The following is a 22,805-nucleotide window of genomic DNA, read 5'->3' on the forward strand; positions in this document are numbered from 1 at the left end:
GACCCTGAATAGTCAAACCAATCTTCAGAAAGAAGGACGAAGCTAGACAATCCCAGATTTCAAGATATACAACTGAAGTAATCAAAACAGTATGCTATTGTCACACAAACACACAAATTAATAGAACAGACAAGAGACCCCAGAAATAAAACCACACTTACTCAGTCGATTAATCTATGACAACAGAGGCAAGCATATACAAGAGGAAAAGACAGTCTCTTCAATAAATGGTGTTCAAAACACTGGGTGACTACATGCAAACGGATGAAACTGGACCACTTTCTTAAACAATACACAAACTCAAAATGGACTAAAGACCTAAATGTGAGACATGATACCACACAACTCCCAAAAGAAAACAGAGACATCAATCTCTTAGATACTACCCTTGGCAACATATCTAAGATTATGTCTTCTCAGGCAAGGAAAACAAATGCTAATTATAAACTACTGGGACTACCTCAAAATAAAATATTTTTGCACAGCAAAGGAAACCATCAATAAAACAAAATGGCAACCAAGTAAATGATAGAATATATGTGCCAATGATATATTTCATAAGGGATGAATATCCAAAATTCATAAAGAACTTACACAAGTTAACACCCAAAAAAATCCAATAAAAAATAGACAGAATACCTGAAAACACATTTTTCCAAAGGTGGAGATGGCAAAAAGACACATGAAAAGATGTTCAATATTACTAATCATCAGGGAAATGCAAATCAAAACCACAAAAAAAACAAAATCACCTCACACCAGTTCAAACGGCTAGTATCAAAAACAAAGAAGTAACAAGTGTTGACAAGAATGTGAAGAAAAAAGAGCCTTCACACTCCGCAGTAGAAATGTAAACTGGTATAGTTACTATGAAAAATAGTATGGTGATTCCTCAAAAAATTAAAAATAGAAATATCATATAATCTAGCAATGATACTTCTGGGTATTTACCCAAAAAAAATGAGAATACTAATTCAAAAAGATGTAACATACATTGATTGCAGTGTTATTTAAAATAGCTAAAATATGGAACCAATCCAGTGTCCTCAACTGGCAAATGGATAAATTAAGAGTCGTGTGTGTGTGTGTGTGTGTGTGATGGAATATTACTCAGTCATGAAAAAGAATGAGATCTTGCTATCTGAAACAAGATGGATGGACCTAAGAAGTACAAGGCTAAATAAAATAAGCTGAGAGAAAGACAAATACCGTATGATTTCACATGTGGAATACTAAAAACAAACAGGGGCACCTGGGTGACTCAGTTGGTAAAGCATCTGCCTTCAGCTCAGGTCATGATCTCATGATCTTGGGATCAAGCCCCACATCTGGCTCCCTGCTCAGCAGGGAGTCTGCTTCTTCATTTCCTTCTGCCCCTCCCCCCAGCTTATATGCCCACGCGTGCACGTTCTCTCTCTCTCTCTCTCTCTCAAATAAATAAATAAAATCATCAAAAGAACAAAAAAACTCTTAAATACAGAGAATAAACTGGTAGCCGCCAGATGGGAGGTAGGTAGAGAGAATGGTGAAATAGGTGAAGGGGATTAAGAGGTACAAACTTCCAGTTATAAAATAAATAAGTCACACAAATGAAATGTACAGCTTTGGAATGAAATCATTAATATTATAACCATGTAGTATGGTGACAGACAGTGACTACACTTACCATGCTAAGCCCTGATTAATGGACAGAATTGGGTAATGTGTCATACTCTAAAACTAATATAACATATATTAATTGTACTTCATTAAAAAAAATAAAAAATCTTTGCAAACTAAAAATATTTGTTGAAAATAATACATCTATGTTAATTTGAATAGAGGGAGTCAGAGTGATTTATTATTTTCTACTTTGTGATTTCTTAGGCTCCTTTAATTCTGTCAAAAAACACATCATGCCTTGGACCCCTTTTGCATTGCAGGTGGGAATGTAAAATGGAACAGTGAGTATAGAAAATAATACGGCAGTTCCTGAAAAATTAAAAACAAAAATACCATGGGATTCAGCAATTCTACTTCTAGATATACACCCAAAAGAACTGAAAACAGAATCAAACACATTTGTACTCCAATGCTCATAGCAGCATTATTCACAATTGCCAAAGACGAAACAACCCACATGTCCACTGACAGACAAACTGATAAACAAAAGATGATACATACATACATTGTAATATTATTCAGCCTTAAAAAGAAAAATGTTACAAATGGATGAAGCTAAAAGACATAATGCTGAGGGAAATAAGCCAGACACAAAAGGACAAAGACTGTATGAGGCCACTTGCATGAGGTAGTCAAATCAGTCAAGTAGTCAAATTCATACAAACAAACGTTTTTATGATTTATGTTTCTTTATTTTTGTTAAGACTTTCCTGTTAGAGCACAGGTTCACAGCAAAACTGAAAGTACAGAGAAAAACAATTTTTTTCAAAGAACATGTACTTAAAAACAAAACCAAATGTACTATATAAAATGTAATCATTTCCACTAACCTGAAATGGATGCCATTCTAAAACTGAACTGGAGATCCAAATGTCTTTCTAAAAATGAAAGAAAAATCAGAGAAAAAATTTTAAACCATACTATATTGATAATGCCTAACCAACAATAATTTTTCACTACTAAGCATGAAAAATACTACAAAGTAAATTATATATTGTAGTGACTTTTATGCTTTTCTTTTTTTAATGTAGGCTCCACACCCAGTAGGAAACCAGGTTTAAGGGGGCTTGAACTTCAGACCCTCAGATCAAGACTTGAGCTGAGATCAAGTCACATGCTCAACCAACTAGGCTACCCAGGCGCCCCTACTATAGTGACTTTTAAAAGAAGGTTTACATGATTATTCCCACACTGATTTTTATGAAGAATTCTCTAGATTTCAGAGAAGTGTCCAAAAATCACACTAACAAGTGATAACATCAGTAACATTTAAATACCACATAGAAAGTGATTAGCAAAAAAAAAAAAAAAAGCAAAAAGACTAAACAGTGTTAGCACTAAATTACCATATGATCTTAGAAAAGTTAAACAACCTGTTCCTCTTTACCTGTAAAATTGGGATGATAAAACCTATCTTACAAATAAGAGATTCAAATGCCCCACATTAGGCAAAATCCATCCACATAATTACTCCAATTAATCATTCAACATTTTATTGAATACTTGCTTAAAGAGTTACAATTTCAGTTAATCATAAAAGAGGAACTGGTATTTTATAGAGGGATTAGATTTCAGGAGAGCACATGAAAAGGTCAGACACAGGGAAAACACAAGATATGCAATTAAGAAACTACCTCTAAACGGCTAAAATTTAAGAGCACACATGAGCAAATGGAAGGAGAGGAGGCTTGAGGGTAGGAACTTCTTACTATATAAGCTGCTTTATAACAATATACCTCTGAGCTTCCATGTTTTGGTTTGAATGCTCCTGGTTTGCAAACATTTTGGTGAGTGCACAATAAACTTTTACTGATTACTACTTCAATGATTCATTGGTTTTACTTCTGTTATTTCCAAACTTTTGACAATTTATGGTGTAAAAATGGGATTCAAACAAGACACCCCCTCAATTCTGAGGCTATGGTGATGGAACCCATAGAGTCCACTGAGTTCACTGCTTTCTCAGTGACCCTAGAGTCTGGAGGTCTCTCCTATATCTGAGCTCTGTTCTTTCCATTTTGAGCTGACTTTAACTTGCATACCTACATTTTGTTTGTTGAAATTTCTTGGTAAATCATCCTATTCTGTTCCAAAGGGAGGAGGGAAGGGAAGCACATGGTTGGTTCCCTGTGTTTTGGAACATCTTTTAGAAAACAGGGTCCCTCATAGTTAAGAACTCTTAGGGAATCTATAAAGACAAAGATGGGTTCCACCTAGTCTATGGACCAGGATTTTGTGCCTTTTTGGAAAATGGGTGAACTTGCAGAATTGTAGTGGCCAACGTAAGGCAACTTTAACTTAGAGAAGTGGATCTTGAGCTGTGTCTTTGATAAGAGAGGATTTCAAATCTCTCAGTGACAACAGAATGCATTCTTTGATTGATAAGCAGACAAAATGACTGCAAAAATAGCTTTAGAGATCCTTATAGGAGTGCGTGGGTGGCTCAGTCAGCTAAGCATCAGCCTTCAGCTCAGGTCCTAGCCCCACATTAGGCTCCCTGATCAGCAGGGAGCCCACTTCTCCCTCTCCCTCTGCTGCTCCCCTGTTTGTGCCAGCAAATAAATAAAATACTTTAAAAAATTAAAAATTAAAAAAAAATCCTTACATCATGTAAACAAAAGAAACTTCACTGGAAAAGAAATCCATTCTACTATACAAGCAGTAACCTCAACTTAGTCCCTCTGCCAGAAATACAATTGGGATCCAACTGTTCTTTTATGAACTAGTGAGTTTTGCATTATTATGGCTATCAGCTCATGAGTAAATTTCTCTAAACAAAAGCTATAAGATCCATTTGCATCTATCTGTATGTTTCTGTATGTCTATGTATACACATTATAGATGTGTGATATTTTTCTAAGTCCAGATGGTATCGCCAAAATTAATGTGTAAGGAGCTCTATATAATTGTCTTAAAGAAAAATAAGCACTCATAAAGTATTCTTGAAACCCTCAGAAACAAAAACAAACCCAAACGTTTTTCAAGTTCACAGGACTTGACATAACCTGTGTAAAGTAAAACTTAGTTTAAGTTTGTTGGCTTAATAAAAGCATGTCGTCAAAATCTGTCAATAAGAAAAATAATTTAGGATGTTGGTTATCTGCTTAATGTCTAATCTAAGCATAATTGTTAAAAACAAATAATTTAAATAAATGTAAATAAGAAAAGTCTGTACCAAGTTAAACTAAATAATGAATATTCCTTGAATATCTAAATCACTTCCAAATGAGATAATACACTAAATCATAAAATACCAAACATAAGTTTACCTACTTTGGGCTTTTTTTTTCTATGCAGTATTGTAGTACTATTTTTTTTAAAGTATTTATTTATTTATTCATTTGACAGACAGGGGATCACAAGTAGGCAGAGAGGCAGAGAGAGAGAGAGAGAGAGAGGAAGGGAAACAGGCTCCCTGCTGAGCAGAGAGCCCAATGCGGGGCTCGATCCCAGGACCCTAAGACCACGACCTGAGCTGAAGCAGAGGCTTAACCCACTGAGCCACCCAGGCGCCCCTCCCTCCTGCTCTGCGCGCGCTCTCTCTCTCAAATAAATAAATAAATAAATTTTTTAAGATTTTATTTATTTATTTGAGAGAGAGAGAGTGAGAGAAAGCATGAGAGGGGAGAAGGTCAGAGGGAGAAGCAGACTCCCCATGGAGCTTGGAGCCTGATGGGGGACTCAATCCGGGGACTCCAGGATCATGACCTGACCCGAAGGCAGGTGTCTAACCAACTGAGCCACCCAGGCGCCCCAAACAAAATCTTTTTTAAAAAAAAGTTGTAGAAGTCTTATGGAAAAGGAACTAAAAAAGGAATTTTATGTGTGGTCTAGCTAAGATTCAAATGGACTTAAGTTTTTGCAAAATTGTTCCCACAAAAGTGCTTTATCTCCAGAGACTCAAGGAAAAGACTCTGACAAGTAGAGGTTTCTGTTAATTTTACTATCATGACACTGAACTGAGTAACAATTTCTAAAAGTCTAGTGTAAAACTGATTCATAAAATTATTAATCCAAGATGAAGCAAAACAAGAATTATAGGAGACTCAATGAACTAATGAAGATGATTATAATTTTTTATTACTTCATTTAAAACAATGATGGTTCTTCAGTGTTTTGTTTTCCAGATTTAAGTCTCTCTTTCTTTTCTCTTTTAGGCTATCGATAGCTTATAATGATGACTCAGTAAAACCTACTTCTGTCATCAACAGTTGAAACATTTATCTTTTTCTCCCTACCTGATACTGCCAGAATTTAGAAACCCTTATTAAATATTCTTATTTTTCATGACAAAATATATATTTACATAAACTCAATCTGATTTCCTTGTAATAGGACAATATTAGACAAGTTCTTAGCTTGGCTGCTTTAGCCCAAAGAGCCTTGAAAAATTCAATCTAATTTTTTTTCTTTTTAAGATTCTTTATTAAAAGTTCCGGCAAAGTAGATTTAAAAGAGCTTATATCATCACCATTTCTGCTACACTTAATATAAATAATCAAGCCAAATTTATTGAAACTAGACTCAGTTTGCAAACAAATTAATCTAACTGTAGTTATCTTGATAGAAATGGGATGATTATAGAGAAAATCTATGTTTCAATAATACACTTCTGTGGCTATCAGATTCTACTGCTGGTAACTGCCCTTCAGGTTTTATTTTCTACTTATAAACTGGGCTGGATCCTAAATTCTAGTTTCCTCCAAAATCTGGCTAGAACTCTGCAAACTAACATTTCCAATTTCCTCCCACTCTTCTGACTTGGAATCACTATAAAAAATAAAATGGCCCTTTTCCCAAAGCCATGCAAGCTAAAGATGGACAACTGGATATAAACTTCAGAGAAAGGACCCAAAAAAGTGCATGTGAGGAGGACGATGTGCCTATGCTATCTGGTCACTCAGAGTAATCACCTCTGGGGAATCTCCTCTGGGAATTTCTAATTAAATCATATTTACCTCTCTAATTTGCTGTATACTCTCAAGGGTTTTAAAGACGGATCAGCAGCCACTCCCATGCCAAACAGTATCCATCAGATCAGACAACTGGATGAAATCAACAATAACCCCATAAATGATGAAGATGGTGACATGATGATGACATGACTCAACTAATGGCAACAGCAAAAATGTGACTCTTCAGCCTGAATACATCAACAGAGGAACCTGAAAATTACACTATACTGGTTGATCAGAATAACCAAAAAGGGGGAATTGTTAAAATAAAAAGCAAGCCAGTCTTGAAAATTCCCTGAGCAGACAAAACCAGTTTGGTCATACAAAGCTCAGGTGAGCTTATTTTCTAAGACTAACTTCAGCTAGACAATTACTTGTTTATACTGTTGGAAAACACAAGCAAAAACCGTTTCCCAAGGTTGACATGAGTAACCACTAACCAATTCCCTGTCACCTCGGGAAATGTTCCTATTCTAATCCCCGCGGAGACTGCTTACTCTCTAAGCTGCTTGGCAACAACATACCCCCGATCCTCCTTCCCGTTTTGGCTTAAGCGCTCCCGGTTCCCCAGCTGTTCTGTGGTGGGTGCACAACAGACGTTTACTAATGACCACTTCAGGGACCCACTGGTGTTCCGTCTGCTACTTCCGAACTCGCGACAGCACCACAGTAAATACTTCGCGGGGTCACAGCCGGTCATTGGGCCTGGAGCAAACACCGCGGAGGAACCACAGGCTAGAGCAGACGCCCGCCCCCCTCTCCCCAGCACCGGCCTTTAGAAAACAACAGCTCCCCTATGCTCGTGCGTCCCCCGGTGGTGCTGCCCGTATACAGACTCCGGTAACCTAGCTTCCTGCGTGGACAAAGCCAGAAGTTTTGGGGAGAGGGGGCAGTCCGACGCACCCCTCAAGGACCAAGTTCCATCAGAAACCGGCGAGGTCCTCGCTGTCTCTCTCCTACCGAAGTATCAGAGAACGGAAGGGACCCGGGACACACCGACCTCACCCTCAGGGAGGGAAAGGCAAAATGAGCCCTCTCCGAGCAGATTTACCCCGAATTTTTCCCCAGGGGTTAAAGGACCCCTTCACCCCACCCAGCCCAGCCGCTTCGCTCTCCGACCTCAAAGTGCCGGCCCTCCACACCATACTTACCGATTTCAGCCGCACTCGCGTGAAAACTTCCCGCCACCAGCCTTTCCTTTTCCTCCAGCTGCGAGCACCCGCCCTTCCGGTTAGGTTTCCTCAGCCAATAACAAGTGACACCCTTCTCTAATTGGTGAAGAGGTGCAACCACTATCTGCGTCATCGAACAAGACTACGGATGATTGGTTCACATTGGGGGCGGGCTCAGCCAATGGGAAGCGGTCTTGGAGCTGGGGTGGGGAAGGCTGCGTGTTTCCGGAAGACGTGGAGGCTCTGCCCTGGGCTGTTTCCCGGCTTCTCTTCTCCCGTCTTTGCTTCACGCCCTGGGCGCCTGGAGGTCCGGTAGCCGCTGCCCTCACTGCCGCAGCCATGATCTCCTTAACAGACACCCAGAGTAAGGACTTGCCCCCGATCCTCTTACACCCGTTCCTTGAGCTCGTCTCCCCCCGCCCCTCTCTCCAGGTCAATGAATGAAGCTCGGCGTTGGGGGCGGCGGCCTGCGGGACTGAGCAAGGGATGCGGGACCAGGAGGACTGCCTTGAGGGGACGGGAGCTGGATTTGCAGTGGCCGACGTGGGAGGAGGATCAGTGGGATCTGGGGAGGGGGAAGTCTTTGCTGAGCCTTGCACCAGGGTCCCGCTCTTCTCACTCCCAGTGAGATGGGGGCTTTGTTCCTGCAGGTGGTCACAAGAGAAAGTTTGATGCGCGGTGCCCGTGGTTCACACTTGGGAATATTTGTGCACATGACAGGCTGGGGGTCCTCTACTGGCCGGTTGTTCGGGAGGCGGTATTTTAAGTGTCACCTAGTATGGGCTTGGGTCTTTTAAATGCATACAAATATATATAACCATGTATGTATATATGTGGTTACACTTAAATATTCCGAGTATTTCGCCTTTTGCCACCTCTGGAAGCGACCTTCCAAAGATTCCTTGAAACGACTTCACTCTTCTACCACCTAATGTTTCCACAGTAGTAAAAAAGCCACCTTGTGTTCAGTGAAACGATTTCTTTCCTTAATATTGTGTATCTTGTTCTTTATTTTAGCATCTCTTTCTGCCTACCACAGAGTTCTCAAGGCCTAGCTTATGTCTGTTAGCGTTGTATCTGTTTCCGTTTCTTTCGTTATAACACTCTTATTTCTACCCTTGTGTCAACCTTAATCATTTTCGTATTTACATATCTGCCCAACCGTGTGGGTCCTATCTATTAATGATCGTGATAGTCTTTTTGTCTCACATTGCTTTATCTGCTATGATCTTCATTTCTTATTCGGCTTAACTTAGTTTGATTTTCAAGATTTTAAGAACTAAAAAAGTCTGTTAAAAATAGAATTTCAGGGACGCCTGGGTGGCTCAGCTGGTTAAGCGGCTGCCTTCGGCTCAGGTCATGATCCCAGCGTCCTGGGATCGAGTCCCGCATCGGGCTCCTTGCTCAGCAGGGAGCCTGCTTCTCCCTCTGCCTCTGACTACCACTGTCTGCTTGTGCTCACTCTCGCTCCTCTCTCTCTCTGACAAATAAATAAAATCTTAAAAAAAAAAAAAATAGAATTTCAGGGGCGCCCGGGTGGTCCAGTGGGTTAAAACCTCTGCCTTCGGCTCAGGTCATGATCCCAGCCTCCTGGGATTAAGCCCGGCATCGCATCGGGCTCTCTGCTCCGCGGAGAGCCTGCTTCCTTCTGTTTCTCTGCCTGCCTCTCTGCCTACTTGTGATCTCTGTCTGTCAAGTAAATAAATAAAATCTTTTTAAAAATAAATAATAAATAAATAGAATTTCATTGTAAATTCCCTACTTTAAAGTGGAGTCTTAAGGTTTGTATAGAAGTCATGGCTGACTTGAACTTGACAGAACTTCTCAGGTCTCATATACACCACCAACTCAGTCAAGCTCTTCTCATTTCTATGGTTGGATGGGTCTGCACTTTGGAGCTACCTGCACTGGCCCAGGAAGGGTACCTGTTTTGGTCAGTTGGCCTGTTCTGATCAGAAAACACATAAAGTCCCTTTCTTTCTTTCTTTCTTTCTTTTACTGTTATAATAGGAACTAGCAATTGTATGAAGGCAACTTCTTTCATTTTACCAAGTGCTTTCAATATAAACCATTACTTTTTTATAACAGCCCTATAAGGCAGGGAGAAGTATAGCTTTTTTATACATTAGAAGAGGCTCAAAAGAAATTCATTGTATGGTCATAAGGAAAATGACAGAAAGAAAACTTGAACCCAGGTCTACTGGCTCAGAAACCTTTGTGTCCACTGTACCCTACTAGCATCTAAGAAAACTGGGTATAAACTTTATTTGAGATCTGTCTTAGAATACTGTGGGTCTTTCATGCAAAAATAGATACAACATTAGGTATTTATTTATAAAATTATGCATTGACTTTTTTGATAGATTATGTAGGAAATTCAGAATCTATTGTCTTTGTGATAGCATCCTATTTCTCTTGATTAAAACCCTAATTTAAAATTAGGTTGTCCAAGAAAATTAGAATTGTATACATAAATTGCTAAAACTTATTTCTAATTCTACTAATTAGAGAAAGTACTTAATCTTTACACAGCTTACCTATCAGTGAAGTATTATTACTTCTCCTTTCTGAGTCTGATTATTACATAGATAAAATATGAACTATGTATCCTTTGCATAGAGATTTTCTTCTATTGAAGCCTGATTTACATTCTTCCAAAATCCCAAACAAAGGGATTGGATTGGAATGTGGGCAGAATAGGGAGCATCCTCCTTCATTAAATCAATGAAGAAGATGAAATTATATTCTTTGTTGCTCATTTGCCAAATGTTTTGGTAGGACAGTGGATTGGAACACAAAATGGTTAGTGAACCAAAAGCTCTTTGGATTTCAAATGGTGTGTGTGTGTGTCTGTGTGTGTGTGTTTAACTGCAGAAATTGACCATCATTCAAGTGATTTACCAAGATTATTCTGGGATTCTGATTCTGGAAGAGAGTGACCAAGCACTGAACAGAAAAAAAAGCAATTCATAATTGTCTTAAGGGATTCTGTAATAACACTCTCCCACCCCCCTTCATAAAAACACAAGATTTATTGAGGGGGACAGAGTAAGCTAGTTCCCATGCTGCCTCTAGATCTTCACTTCATTATGTCACATTGCTTGGAATTCTATCATGATGTTCAGTTGAGTTGTTCAGCTTGGTTGATATTCAGTCCAGTTGTTTATTATGAAATTTTCTATTTTTTAAAACACATAGTAGGAAAGAAAAAGCTAATATTAAAATTTTCAACTAAGATATCAAAATGCTAACAGTCATTGCTTTTGAATTAAGCATCTTTCCTTGTAAAATTTCCACAAAAAGTTTTTTTTTTCTTTCATTTTAGATAAATTGTATTAAACTGCTTTTAGCAAATTGTTCTTTTAAGTAAAAAGTTCTCATAAAGACAAAAGGAATGCAGGTTTGATCATTGCACCAGAGAAAAATAAATTTATTTTACTGGGTATGATTCTGGTGGTGAGCAGGCAAATCTGTGAAGGGCTTTGCTTATGAATGCATAGACAAGGAAAATGGGAATTCGGAAGATGAGAAAGGGCACAGTGAGTCCAGTTAGAGACTTTTGACCCCTTTAGGCCAGGAAATACTTGGCAACATCATGCCAGTGCAAGTTCTGGCAAATATGTTACAGGCAACTGTCTCCTCCTGGGCTTACACAGGATGAAATAGTACAAATGTTTTGGTGCCCATGTTACAGTTGTAAGCTGTGCAGTCCAAAAACTGAGCTTGAATTCTAGCCTGACTCCCCACAACCACCACTCTTCCTGCCCAGCCACTGTGCTGTCCCCCACCATGCATACACATACATACATTTGCTGATTTTATGAGCAAGGATAAGTGGGAGTCTGTGAAATATGGGGCTGGTGCTACTTTTCACCTCACAACTTTGTTAAAGGAATTGCAACATATTTGTATAAACATTTCAGTAAATGTGAAACCATATCCAGATACTGTCTTTTTCACTCCAGTCAATTTTTAATACTTCTACTAATACCTACTTAGTTGTAGATAACAACTAATCCTATTAAACTTGAATCATCTAAGGGTGCTTCCCCCAGATGTCCAGTATGCTCCAGTGCCCTTGAGTTTCATTTAATCAAACATATTTAACCTGAAAAAAAAAAAAAAATTCCTGTAGGAAGCAGTATGATGTAATAGTTCAGCATAGGGACTGAGTTCAAATCCTCAACCAGAAGTGTGACTCTGGGCAAACAAAGTTGTTTCTCCAAACCTCAATTTCCTCCATTTCTAAAAGGATGTAATCTCACCCACCTTGCAGTAGTATGGGAAGGATTAAGTAATATAAGGTATGTAAAATGCCCCATCATGGATGATTCATGGCAAATCCTCAGTACGTAGCAGGTGTACTTCCATATAATTTCCTGACTGATAACAAATATCTCAAAAATTTGGGGGTGCCTGCGTGGCCCGGTCCCGTAAGCATCCAATTCTTGATTTCAGCTCACGTCATGATCCCAGGGTCATGAGATTGAGCACTTCGTCAGACTTCCCACTCAGCACAGAGCCTGTGTGAGATTCTTTGCCTCTCCCTCTGCCCCTCCTCCCATCCAAGCTGTCTCCCTCCCTCTCTCTCTCTCTCTAAAATAAATAAACTCTTGAAAAAAAAAAACTCAAAATTTTTATGTAATCATTAGGATAATTTATGAAAAGGTAGAAATTAGTCCTATTTAAATCACTCAACTGCCAGTGACTAAATCCTAACCACTAAATAGTTATACAATGGAATTTTACGTGTTCTTTTGTCCATATTTTCTTCCAGGAAATTATGACAGCTCAACAGCTCAATAGTCATTTTGGTCAGTTCTCTTAAGGGATTTAAGCATGAAAGCATTAGCCTCACATTTTCGTAGGATTTTGTCTGTTGGATACACTTATCTTTGTCTGTTGAATACACTTATAATATTTATATTTATGTATAAATATATATATTTATATACCAGTACCTGAATTCTTTTAGGCTAACTTTGGGGGAAAAGGTTGTTGGAATGGAAGGCAGTAGTTAACTATAAATTGAGGAGTTCAGGGATGTAGAAAAATAAATGACAGAAGTGTTCAACTCTGTTATTTTACAGGGACATTTTACACGGCTTAAAAATTTTTTTGAGTAGCTGTGACCTAGATTTTGGCTTTCTGGAGCCAAGGCCAAAAAGTTAAGTAACAGATCAGAAATCATAAATAGTGTATTTAAAATTGGGTTTCTAAAAATATGGTAGTTTCTGCTCTGTTTCATTACTTCATGTAGATAGTATGTATCTGGGTAAAATAAGATTTGGTAAGTATTTCCTGAAAGCAAAACTAAAATGATCAAAGAGGTGACTTAGTGGCTTAGGCTTTTAGCATTAACAGAAAAGGACAACTGTGATCTTAGAAAGTTAAGAATCTTCAGAATAAAAAGATAAGACCAAGAGAATGTAAAGGTAATAAAATCATTGGTTTTATATAAGGATGAACATAAACTTTAATGCTTACACTTCGATCACTGCTATATGCTCCATACCTAGAAGAGATGCTGGCATCTAGGAGTTGATTCTTTGTTTTTGAACGAAAAGAATAAAACCCCAACACATTAATATTAAGTAAAACTGTTCTTTGAAACATTTGGAGAGCTGATATTAGTACTTAGACACTAATTGTGTGAATGGATTCATGGGTTAGATAATTTATAGATGATAAAAACATATCATCAAGAAGTTAAAATTGATGCCTAACCTCCTGAAAATTAACTTTTGAGGAGACAATGATGTGCTTCTCAAAGTACTGCCCTTGTGAGAAGCAGTGTGTCATGGAGTGAAGTATATTGTGCTGACCTATGATAGCATTTCTACTAGGTTAAAGAAGGTCTTAATTTAAGAGGGGAAGGAGGTAACTATAGATATTATGCATATAAATAATAGTCCTAGAATATGAAAGGAGATAAATAGTAAAAGAAAACCCATATAGTTATGTTTGATGCCAGAGGGGTTCTTGGGAGGGAAAAGTATATAATCAAAGGTTTAGAATCCTGATGATCTTTCTCTGTCATGCATATGTTTATGAGAAGTGCTATTTGTCATATAAGGATTAGAGACTTCCATTTATATCTTAAATTTTGAGGTTATTTGCTGCTATTAGTTTAATCTATTATAGATCTTAGTGAATGTCATAAAGTTAACCTGCAATGCTGAGACCTACTTTCTTATATCAGCCAAAAGAAAAACTAAAAAATTTTCTTAGTTTACGGGGATCTTAACGTAACTTATATTTTTCTCTGCCCTTAACTATATAACTTATATTGCAGAAATTGGAATGGGATTAACAGGATTTGGAGTGTTTTTCCTGTTCTTTGGAATGATTCTCTTTTTTGACAAAGCTCTACTGGCTATTGGAAATGTGAGTTTTTCAACATATATTTTAACTGAAGTCATAAGGAAACTTGAATTACAAATGAATTATTGCCTGCTGTTAAATTTGGGGGGAAATAATTCACTGTTACTCATGTAAAGATTCCTATTGTCTTCTCTGTTTACATTAGTAATAAAACCTATTTCGGCCTGGGTGGCTAAGTTGATTAAACACCTGCCTTTGGCTCAGGTCATTATCTCAGGTTCCTGGAATGGAGCCCACATCAGGGGCTCTCTGCTCAGTGGGAAGTGTGCTTCTCCCTCTCACTCTGCCTGTTCCTCCCCCTGCTTGTGCTCTCTCTCTCTGTGTCATATAAATAAAATCTGTAAAAACAAAACAAACAAAACATGTTTAAATAAAAGGTAAACACTTAAAGAGGGTTTTTTTTCATTTATTTTTTTTATAAACATATAATGTATTATTAGACCCAGGGGTACAGGTACCCTCCCCAATGTCCATAACCCCACCACCCTCTCCCTACCCACCTTCCCCTGGCAACCCTCTGTTTGCTTTGTGAGATTAATAAGAGTCTCTCATGGTTTGTCTCCCTCCCTTCCTCCCCCCCACAAACCTCCCACCTTGCATCTCCACTTCCTCATATCAGGGAGATCATATGATAGTTGTCTTTCTCCAATTGACTTATTTCACTAAGCATAATACCCTCTAGTTCCATCCACGTTGTCGCAAATAGCAAGATTTCATTTTTAAAGTGGTTTTTGAATGACTACCCTGTTGAGTGTTTGATATGTAATACATAATAGATTAAATCAAGGCTGCCTTTAGTTAGGAGTTCAAAGTAGATGACTTGGTATCCCCCATGTCTTGGTAAATTTATTAATATGTCTAACTTAGAACATATGACTTGAAACATTTGGTTCAGTAGCATAAAATAAACAGATTTTTAAAAACCATTTAAACCTCTTAATATATCTGTATATTAAGAGTCGATTTGCTGAGAAAAGTATGTTTATTGTTTATTTGGAATATGTACTTTGTTGTCTATGTGTGAAGGTTGTGCAGGAGTTCTGGAAATCATAATCCTTTTAAGAAGACAACAAAGTTACTGAATAGTGTTAAATATCTTCGAAGTATACATTATTATAGAGCTTTTAATTGGAAATTAGAAAATATAAGATTAACAAAACTATTCCAAATTGATGTTTTAGTTAATAATATAAGCGCCATTGCTCTCTAAGAATATGAAGCTTAACTGTTTAGGCTCAAACATTAAAGATAGTTACAAAGGCAAGTATTAGGATTAAAACCTGGGGGAAAAGCAAGCTTTTAATAGATGACCATTTTTTGCACGCTATCTGAAAACATACAAAATATGTGTATATTTGAGAACATACAACTTTATTTTTATTTCTGCTGCCACCATAGATTCTGAAATAAGTAAGACTAAGATCTTCTTCCTGGCTTTGCATGGTTTCCTCTATCAGCTTGGCCATGTCAGTATTTCTCCCATCCATAGGAACTCCTGAAGCCCATGGTGAAGTGTATTTCCGGGTGACATGTTTATGGGCCGCCTTCCTCTTTTGCTCTGCCACTCCTCAGCTTAACTAAAGCCCTCTCCATCTCACTTACCTGGGAAAACACTGCATATGCACCTGCCTTTTGGTAACATCTGATCTTTCTTTGATACTCTTTTTCTCCATTTAATCAAGATAGAAGAGGACTGAGAAGAGTGGAATCCAACTCCAGCTTTCCTGTGCTTAGCCCACTCCTTGATTCTGCCTCTTGGTGTGCATCATAGTTTCCTCCAGCCAGTTGCCCCCATTGAGAGCCAGATGTGCTGCTTTTTATTATATTTAGCTTTGACCTTGCTTTTCAAATTTATGCAGTATGTTTGACTACTTTTTCTATCTTGCATTTTCTTTCTCTTCTAGGTTTTATTTGTAGCTGGCTTGGCTTTTGTCATTGGTTTAGAAAGAACATTCAGATTCTTCTTCCAAAAACATAAAATGAAAGCTACAGGATTTTTCCTGGGTGGAGTATTTGTAGTCCTTATTGGTTGGCCTTTGATAGGCATGATCTTTGAAATCTATGGATTCTTTCTCTTGTTCAGGTAAGGCAATTATTTTATTTTACTTTTTCTCTTTCAATAAACTAGTAGGCCAGATAATTAATTATTATAAAAACCTAGACATTTGCATCAGCATGAGTACAAAGACCGTAATTTTCTCAAATGGATTTTTTTTACATTGAATCTTTTATTAAATCTCTTATTAGATAATTCAGTCAACTATAAAAATGTTTATTAAATGTAGATGATTGCCAGTAGGGTCACTGTCTTGTATTTTCAACATGATAAAATTGGTTTTTATTGGGAATTTAAAGCATTATCTTTCTATTGAAGGCACTTTGCATTTAAGGCACTTTGTTATTTTTAGCAACGAAACAGTGATACATACATACATACATACAGTTTTTAATTCATAGAACCTGATACTGCATAGTTACTGCCACTGGATGGCAATTCTTTTAGTACATACACATATTAGAAAATTTTGTACCAAACACAGTATGGTAGTTTTGATCAGTGTTTTACAAATGCTAGTTACTAAGTGAATAAACAACAGTATTCTATGTGAGAAAATACCTTTTAAATAAGGTTGGTTTAATTATTTATTCAAGACACATATATCCTTTGTCTTCTATCTGCCAAATACTGTGTCATTCACGGGAGACATAAAACCAAGTAAGCATCAAATCTGCTTTAGAGAATGTCTCATTTCTATAATGGGAAATAGACTATAAAGAGACCAGGAGGTTATAGTAGTAATGTGTTATAGATGTATAAGCACAATACTGTAGAAGTATAATAAAGAAATGAAATCTGGGGAGAGGTAAGAAACATTACCACTAAAGGTAACATTTGAAATTTGAAATCTCCAGAACGTTCAAAAGTTCAACTAGATCTTTTCTTTTTACTTGGTTAGCAGTTGATTTTGGTAATAAGGATCTGTAAGTTCTGAGAACCATTTTTTCCTTCTTCCTAGGGGCTTTTTTCCTGTGGTCATTGGCTTTATTAGAAGAGTGCCAGTCCTTGGATCCCTCTTGAATTTACCTGGAATTAGATCAGTAAGTTATCATGTATTAGAAATAAAATTTGTAAACCATCAAAATAGTACTCTTTGATGCTCCTCAAGGATTACAATAATCAATACCTGATTGATAAGTTTTTTATTATTATATAAATTGTTACATCACCATAGATCATGGTTACCATGAATATCAGAGAAAATAATCATTGCTAACTGTAAAAAACCTGAAATTTTGTTTCACTATGTCCATTTTTAATATTCTTGATTTTTTAAAATGTAACTCAGACTGATATGCTATGCCACCTTTCTCTTTGAGAGTTCAAGGTTCTTTACAATTAACTTTTATATGATTTCTAATCTTAGAAGTCATTATGTAAAAAGGACATCATTATTTCTTTTTTCTTTTTTTTTTTTTTAAGATTTTATTTATTTGACAGACAAGAGATCACAAGTAGGCAGAGAGGCAGGCAGAGAGAGAGAGGGAAACAGGCTCCCTGCTCAGCAGAGAGCCTGATATAGGGCTCGATCCTACATCATGACCTGAGCTAATGGCAGAGGCTTAACCCACTGAACCACCCAGGCACCCCAGGATGTCATTATTTCTAATAAGATTTTCTTTCTTAGACTGTATCACCAGATAGTGTGCATTAAAACAATAAAATCAATCACAATCATACTGGAAGTCAGATGATAAAATTCTGTTTCCAGCTCTCTCCACAGTTTGAATGATCTCACAAATCTGTTCCTTCAAGATGGACCATCAACTTCCTAAAGTTGTTTACAGACGTTTGTAGATGTTTATAGAGAGATAATCCGTAGCATTAACTGGTTTCTCAGAGAGCTAAAGGATGTCTTACCCACTGAAGAATGGGTTTTGCTATAAGACAAAATCTCATTTCCAACCTCAAGTCAATTTTCTCAGTCAGAATCTTATAGCCTAGACAACCTAGATATTTGAAGTTACCTTTGGGGAGAGAATGTTTTGCTTTCTCTCCTCCTAAATTTCCTTTAAAATCCTAATGAATCCATAGTACTTTCAAAGCAGCTTTTAGTTTTGACGTGCCAATCACCTATTTATAATGATATAAAATGTTGGAATTTGGGCTGATGGGGGTTATGTCCAGATCTCATTTACATTAATCTCCAAACTCATACTGTAGTCATGTTGTTTTTACTTACGAATTTTACTTTTGAATTTTTACAATGGCTTTTGAATTTACCGAAACTTCTAGTTATAGAGTTGTAAACATTATTCACATCCTTAATTTAAGGATTCTTCAGTATTTGCATAAATGGACAGCCAGTACTATAAATTATGTTTCCTATTATCATTACTTCATTATAATAAATGGTTCAGTAAAAATGTGAATAGTGAAATGAAAGGAAAGGTTAAATGATTGCTAGATTTTGATAGTATTATGACCACTTGGGTTACATAACTTTTAATATGTCTCCACTAATTATTTTGTTTTAATATTTGCATCACCATCTGGAATGCTGAAGAAGGCCCAGTTGCTTTACATTTGGGGTGGAGTAGCCAAAGTAAATAACCACTTACATTAACGTGTGTTAAAATTTATATTCAATAACTATAAACTTGTGCTTGCCTCATTACATCTGTTTTTAATGTCATTGCCACTTTGAGTCTGAAGTCCAGAATACACATTTAAAGTATTTTTAGTCAATAGATGTTGTTAATTACTGAACTTAATGGAGTTAAATCTGTTTGTTCAAAGACTACATAGGCCCAGAAGAGATCCTCAGTAATGGTCAGTTGAAATATCTTATTGGGTTCATTAATGCATGAATGGCTGACATTTCAGCTTTTGTTTTTTTTGTTTTTTTTGTTTTGTTTTGTTTTGTTAAGCTAGCAATGTTTTAACTTCATTTTATCCAATTTTTTTATTCATTGTGTTGTATTTCTCGTGTTGTACCCTTAAAGTCATATGCATAAAATGTCATGCAAAAACAATCTTAGCAAAGAAAATTTTTTTATACACATTTACATGTCAGGAGATTGTGGTGAGTAGTAGTACTGGATTAACCATTGTCAGTCACACCTTAAATTTCCACGAATCTTATATAGCTGGGTATTTTAATCAACATTAAAAATGTTGATACAATGTTTTCATAATGCTGTGGGTTTTCTTTTAATTACCTGTTTTTCTTCTCCTTTCAGTTTGTAGATAAAGTTGGAGAAAGCAACAATATGGTATAACAACAAGTGAATTGAAGACTCATTTAAAATATTGTATTATTTATAAAATCCTTTGAAGAATATTCAGCACAAAATTAAATTACATGAAATAGCTTGTAATGTTCTTTACAGAAGTTTAAAACGTGTAGTCTACAGAGTACCAATAGCAGTTAACAAAGAAGCCGTGAGAACAGGCTTCTAATCAAGTGAGCTAAGAAGTCAGCAAGCAAACTAAAGGAGATGAATCTATGTTACAATACTTATTGAAACTCTTGAAGGCGATTTTTATTGTTTATCCACAATATGCGAAACACAGCCATCCTTGGAGAACTGTGGGGCCTGTTTCTTTTCTTCTTCTTTTGAAGGCGCAAGAGCACCCGTAGGCATTTGCTTTTTAGAAATATCCACTGGAGTGGCAAAAGTATTTCCAGTTGTACTGTGTGTCTGAAAGTGATGCATGAGTTAGATTGGATTATGTCATTTAATGTATTAAAACTAAGGAAAACCCAGTTTTGATGTATTAATCACTTTTTTTTGGTAAACATATGGTTAAAATAAAACATTTGTGGTTCTTCTGATTCTTAATATTTTAAAGCCAGATGAAAATCTGAACTAGATATTCACTGACAGAATATGCAAAGGTCATTCTTTATAACTAAACACTCCAGAACTACTCATACTTCTTGAGAGTCTGACCTAATTATCTGTATCTTTCATTACATGTAAGCATCTAACAAAAACCACTAAGTAGTCTGTTACATACCTTTTTTCATTGAATAGTCTTTTATTTAAGATACCAAATGATGCAAGCCAAATGGGTTTTTCCGTCATGGTGTAGTTTTTCTATTTTGTGTTTTGTTGTTTTTTTTTACTTTTGTAGTGATTTTATCATTTTCCTTTTCATAAATTAAATAACTTGATAATATTTAAGATGTAACATGTTAAAAGGTTAAATTTACATTTGTTAAGAGCTGAGTTTTCCTTTATTTTTAGCTTTTTCCTAACATCAAAATCAATATGCATGATCAATCCTTCATAAGATCACTCTTTGTCTTGAGTTCATGGAGAAAATATCTGAATTCACATGTTAAAGTTAGTTTACTATAATTAAACAGACTATAGTTTCTTAAAAACATGACACTAAAAAAATGTGTTGTTTTTTTCTACCATTGATGCTTGTCTGGCAGAAAGAAACAGTGGCCATTTCTTCATTAGTTTTCTGAGGTGGCTGCTTTTCTGGTAGATGTAAGAACACGTTTCAACAGTTATAGTACTACTTGTTTTACCACTAATGATTGCACTATTTACTTTTTTTTAACAGTTGCATAGCTTCTTAATGTACAAAATCATAACTGAAATTTGTGATTTTTATTTACAAACACGTCTACAAAATATATCACAGCTTATGTTATTTTTAGTTAAATCTTGATGCACAGAGAACACCCATCCTTGCTGGTCTAAAGAAGAAAAGACTTGGTATATAGTTCAATGGTTCAGTCTTGTGGATTACTGCCTTTTGGTACTGGCATTTGACTTATGACATAATCTGTGAAACTAGATGATATTGATGAAATGAGACTCCTACCTCAATAGTTCATGGAATAATAAGAGATCTAGTGTTGTGTCTAATGTTCTTCAAAAAAGTAATATCCTCATTTGAAGAGTGTCAAGTATATACATATTTTGGGGATCGACTTATACAAGTTGCCCTGTAGGACTCTTATACATATTTTTGACTGATCCATATTATTTTCAGTGGCTAGATAATTCTACTTTTTAGAACAAGAACTGTATCTGTTAATGTAAGGAACATCTATATTATTTAACTCCTTTGTAGACATGAATTTCTATCAAAATGTTCTTTGCACTGTAACAGATCTCTTTTTCAAAATCTTACTTCAGAATTGTTATTAGAAGTTGTGTAAAGGATTTGATAATCTCCCAGTCCTTAGTAAGATTGAGAGGCTAGAGCAGTTTTCAGTTTTCAAAGAGTCCACAGTTAATTTCAAATGTGAGTTTGGGGCTGCTTGGCAGCATTGTATATTTCTTCTCAGAACCACTGATGAGGCTCTGTTTTTAAACATACTAACTTCTGACAGAAAGCACTGTACATTATATTGTTTCTTTCTTTCCAAAGTTGGCCTTCTGTCTTTGTGACAAAAATATACTTTGATTATTGCTATGAAGATGGAGGAAAAGGTCTAATACTACTTAGCCTTAAGTGTACCTGGCATTGTTCAAATGTATTTTCTGTAACAGAAACATACTTGCAATGTTTTTCTTTTCCCCTTATAAATTGTAATTTCTGGAATATTGCTGCTTTAAAAAGTCTCACAGTCAGATTATATGATCTAACAATTGAATATTGTAAATACACTTGTCTTACCTCTCAATAAAAGGGTACTTTTCTATTATTGGTGGTTGTCTTAGCTCGGGCTACTCTAACTAAATTCTGTAGACTGGGCGGCTTAAACAGGCACTTGTTTCTCACAGTTGTGAATACTGGGAAGTACAAAAAGAAGGTGAGGGTAGACTTGGCTATTGGTGAGGACCCTCTTTGTAGCTTTCAGACAACTGCCTTCTTGCTACATCTTCATATGGCAGAGAAAACTTTAGTCTCTTTGTCTTAAAAGGACATCAGTCCTGTCATGGGGCAAGGGGATTCATCTTCATAACCCTAATTGCTTCCCCAAAACCCTTCCTCCAAATTCCTTCACATTGGTGGTTAGGGCTTAAATATATGAATTTGGGGAAGATATATATTCAGTCCTTAACCATGGTCAAATGTATCTTTATAATGAAATTCAAAAAATTAATTTAGCATTGCACAGTAACTCACCTCATTTTTTAAAAAATTAGCCTTATATGCAGTTTTCCTTTTAATAAAATGGTCATCATATTTTCCATTTCTAAATTGTTTAAATGTAATCATAAATAGAAATGGATTTCAGGTTAAAAAAAAGTGGGCAGTGAACTTAGAAATAGTGGAAAAATGTTTAAATATTTTTTCTCAAAATGAAAAGAATTGGCTAACAACATTGATAATAATAATAACATAATAAGTATTTGTGACAGACAAATTAACTTCACTGTCTTGATTATAAATTTTGGTATGGCTAAAAATCACTAGCCATGTGTACCACTTAAATTACCCTATAAGTATTTGTTGAATCCAGTACTTGAATGCAGGTCTTGACTATTGTCTGGTGAGCCAGAAGTCTTAAATCTTTTTAATAGATTTCTAACTTTGTCCTCTGTGCTGAAAGTTTCCAACCTCTACCCTTCTGCTACCTATACCTCAAGGAGGAACTGGGACACAGAAGTAGGATGCCCCAAATCTAACGACTGGCACACTTCTCCACAACCTTACCTC

At 36.3% G+C, this 22,805-nt stretch overlaps 2 protein-coding genes across 2 annotated transcripts in view; one reads left to right on the forward strand and one right to left on the reverse strand.

The window, feature by feature from the left end:
- Positions 1-7,840, reverse strand: part of RECQL (RecQ like helicase) — a 54,830-nt gene extending 46,990 nt beyond the window's left edge. Inside the window, exons 1-2 of the mRNA XM_059185710.1 lie at positions 7,769-7,840; positions 2,493-2,540 (exon numbers count right to left, since the gene is read on the reverse strand). Coding sequence (XP_059041693.1) covers positions 2,493-2,508 — 16 coding nt within the window. The 5' untranslated portion in view covers positions 2,509-2,540; positions 7,769-7,840. The remainder of the gene's footprint in view (positions 1-2,492; positions 2,541-7,768) is intronic.
- Positions 7,224-21,846, forward strand: GOLT1B (golgi transport 1B). Its single transcript, XM_059187508.1, has 7 exons — positions 7,224-7,457; positions 7,686-7,847; positions 7,931-8,153; positions 14,085-14,176; positions 16,078-16,256; positions 17,191-17,272; positions 19,415-21,846. Exons 1-7 carry the CDS (start codon positions 7,224-7,226, stop codon positions 19,451-19,453), a joined length of 1,011 nt encoding a protein of 336 aa, XP_059043491.1. The 3' UTR covers positions 19,454-21,846.
- Positions 21,847-22,805: the final 959 nt, after the last annotated feature.

Source organism: Mustela lutreola, chromosome 8 (assembly GCF_030435805.1).
Source record: "Mustela lutreola isolate mMusLut2 chromosome 8, mMusLut2.pri, whole genome shotgun sequence".
Taxonomy (NCBI): domain Eukaryota; kingdom Metazoa; phylum Chordata; class Mammalia; order Carnivora; family Mustelidae; genus Mustela; species Mustela lutreola.

Coding starts and splice junctions, on each gene's coding strand:
- GOLT1B (XM_059187508.1), top strand. CDS start 7,224: ATGACCACTTCAGGGACCCACTGGTGTTCCGTCTGCTACTTCCGAACT. Junction 7,458..7,685: donor CTGCCCGTATACAGACTCCG/GTAACCTAGCTT, acceptor ATTTTTCCCCAG/GGGTTAAAGGACCCCTTCAC. Junction 7,848..7,930: donor TGCGAGCACCCGCCCTTCCG/GTTAGGTTTCCT, acceptor TCATCGAACAAG/ACTACGGATGATTGGTTCAC.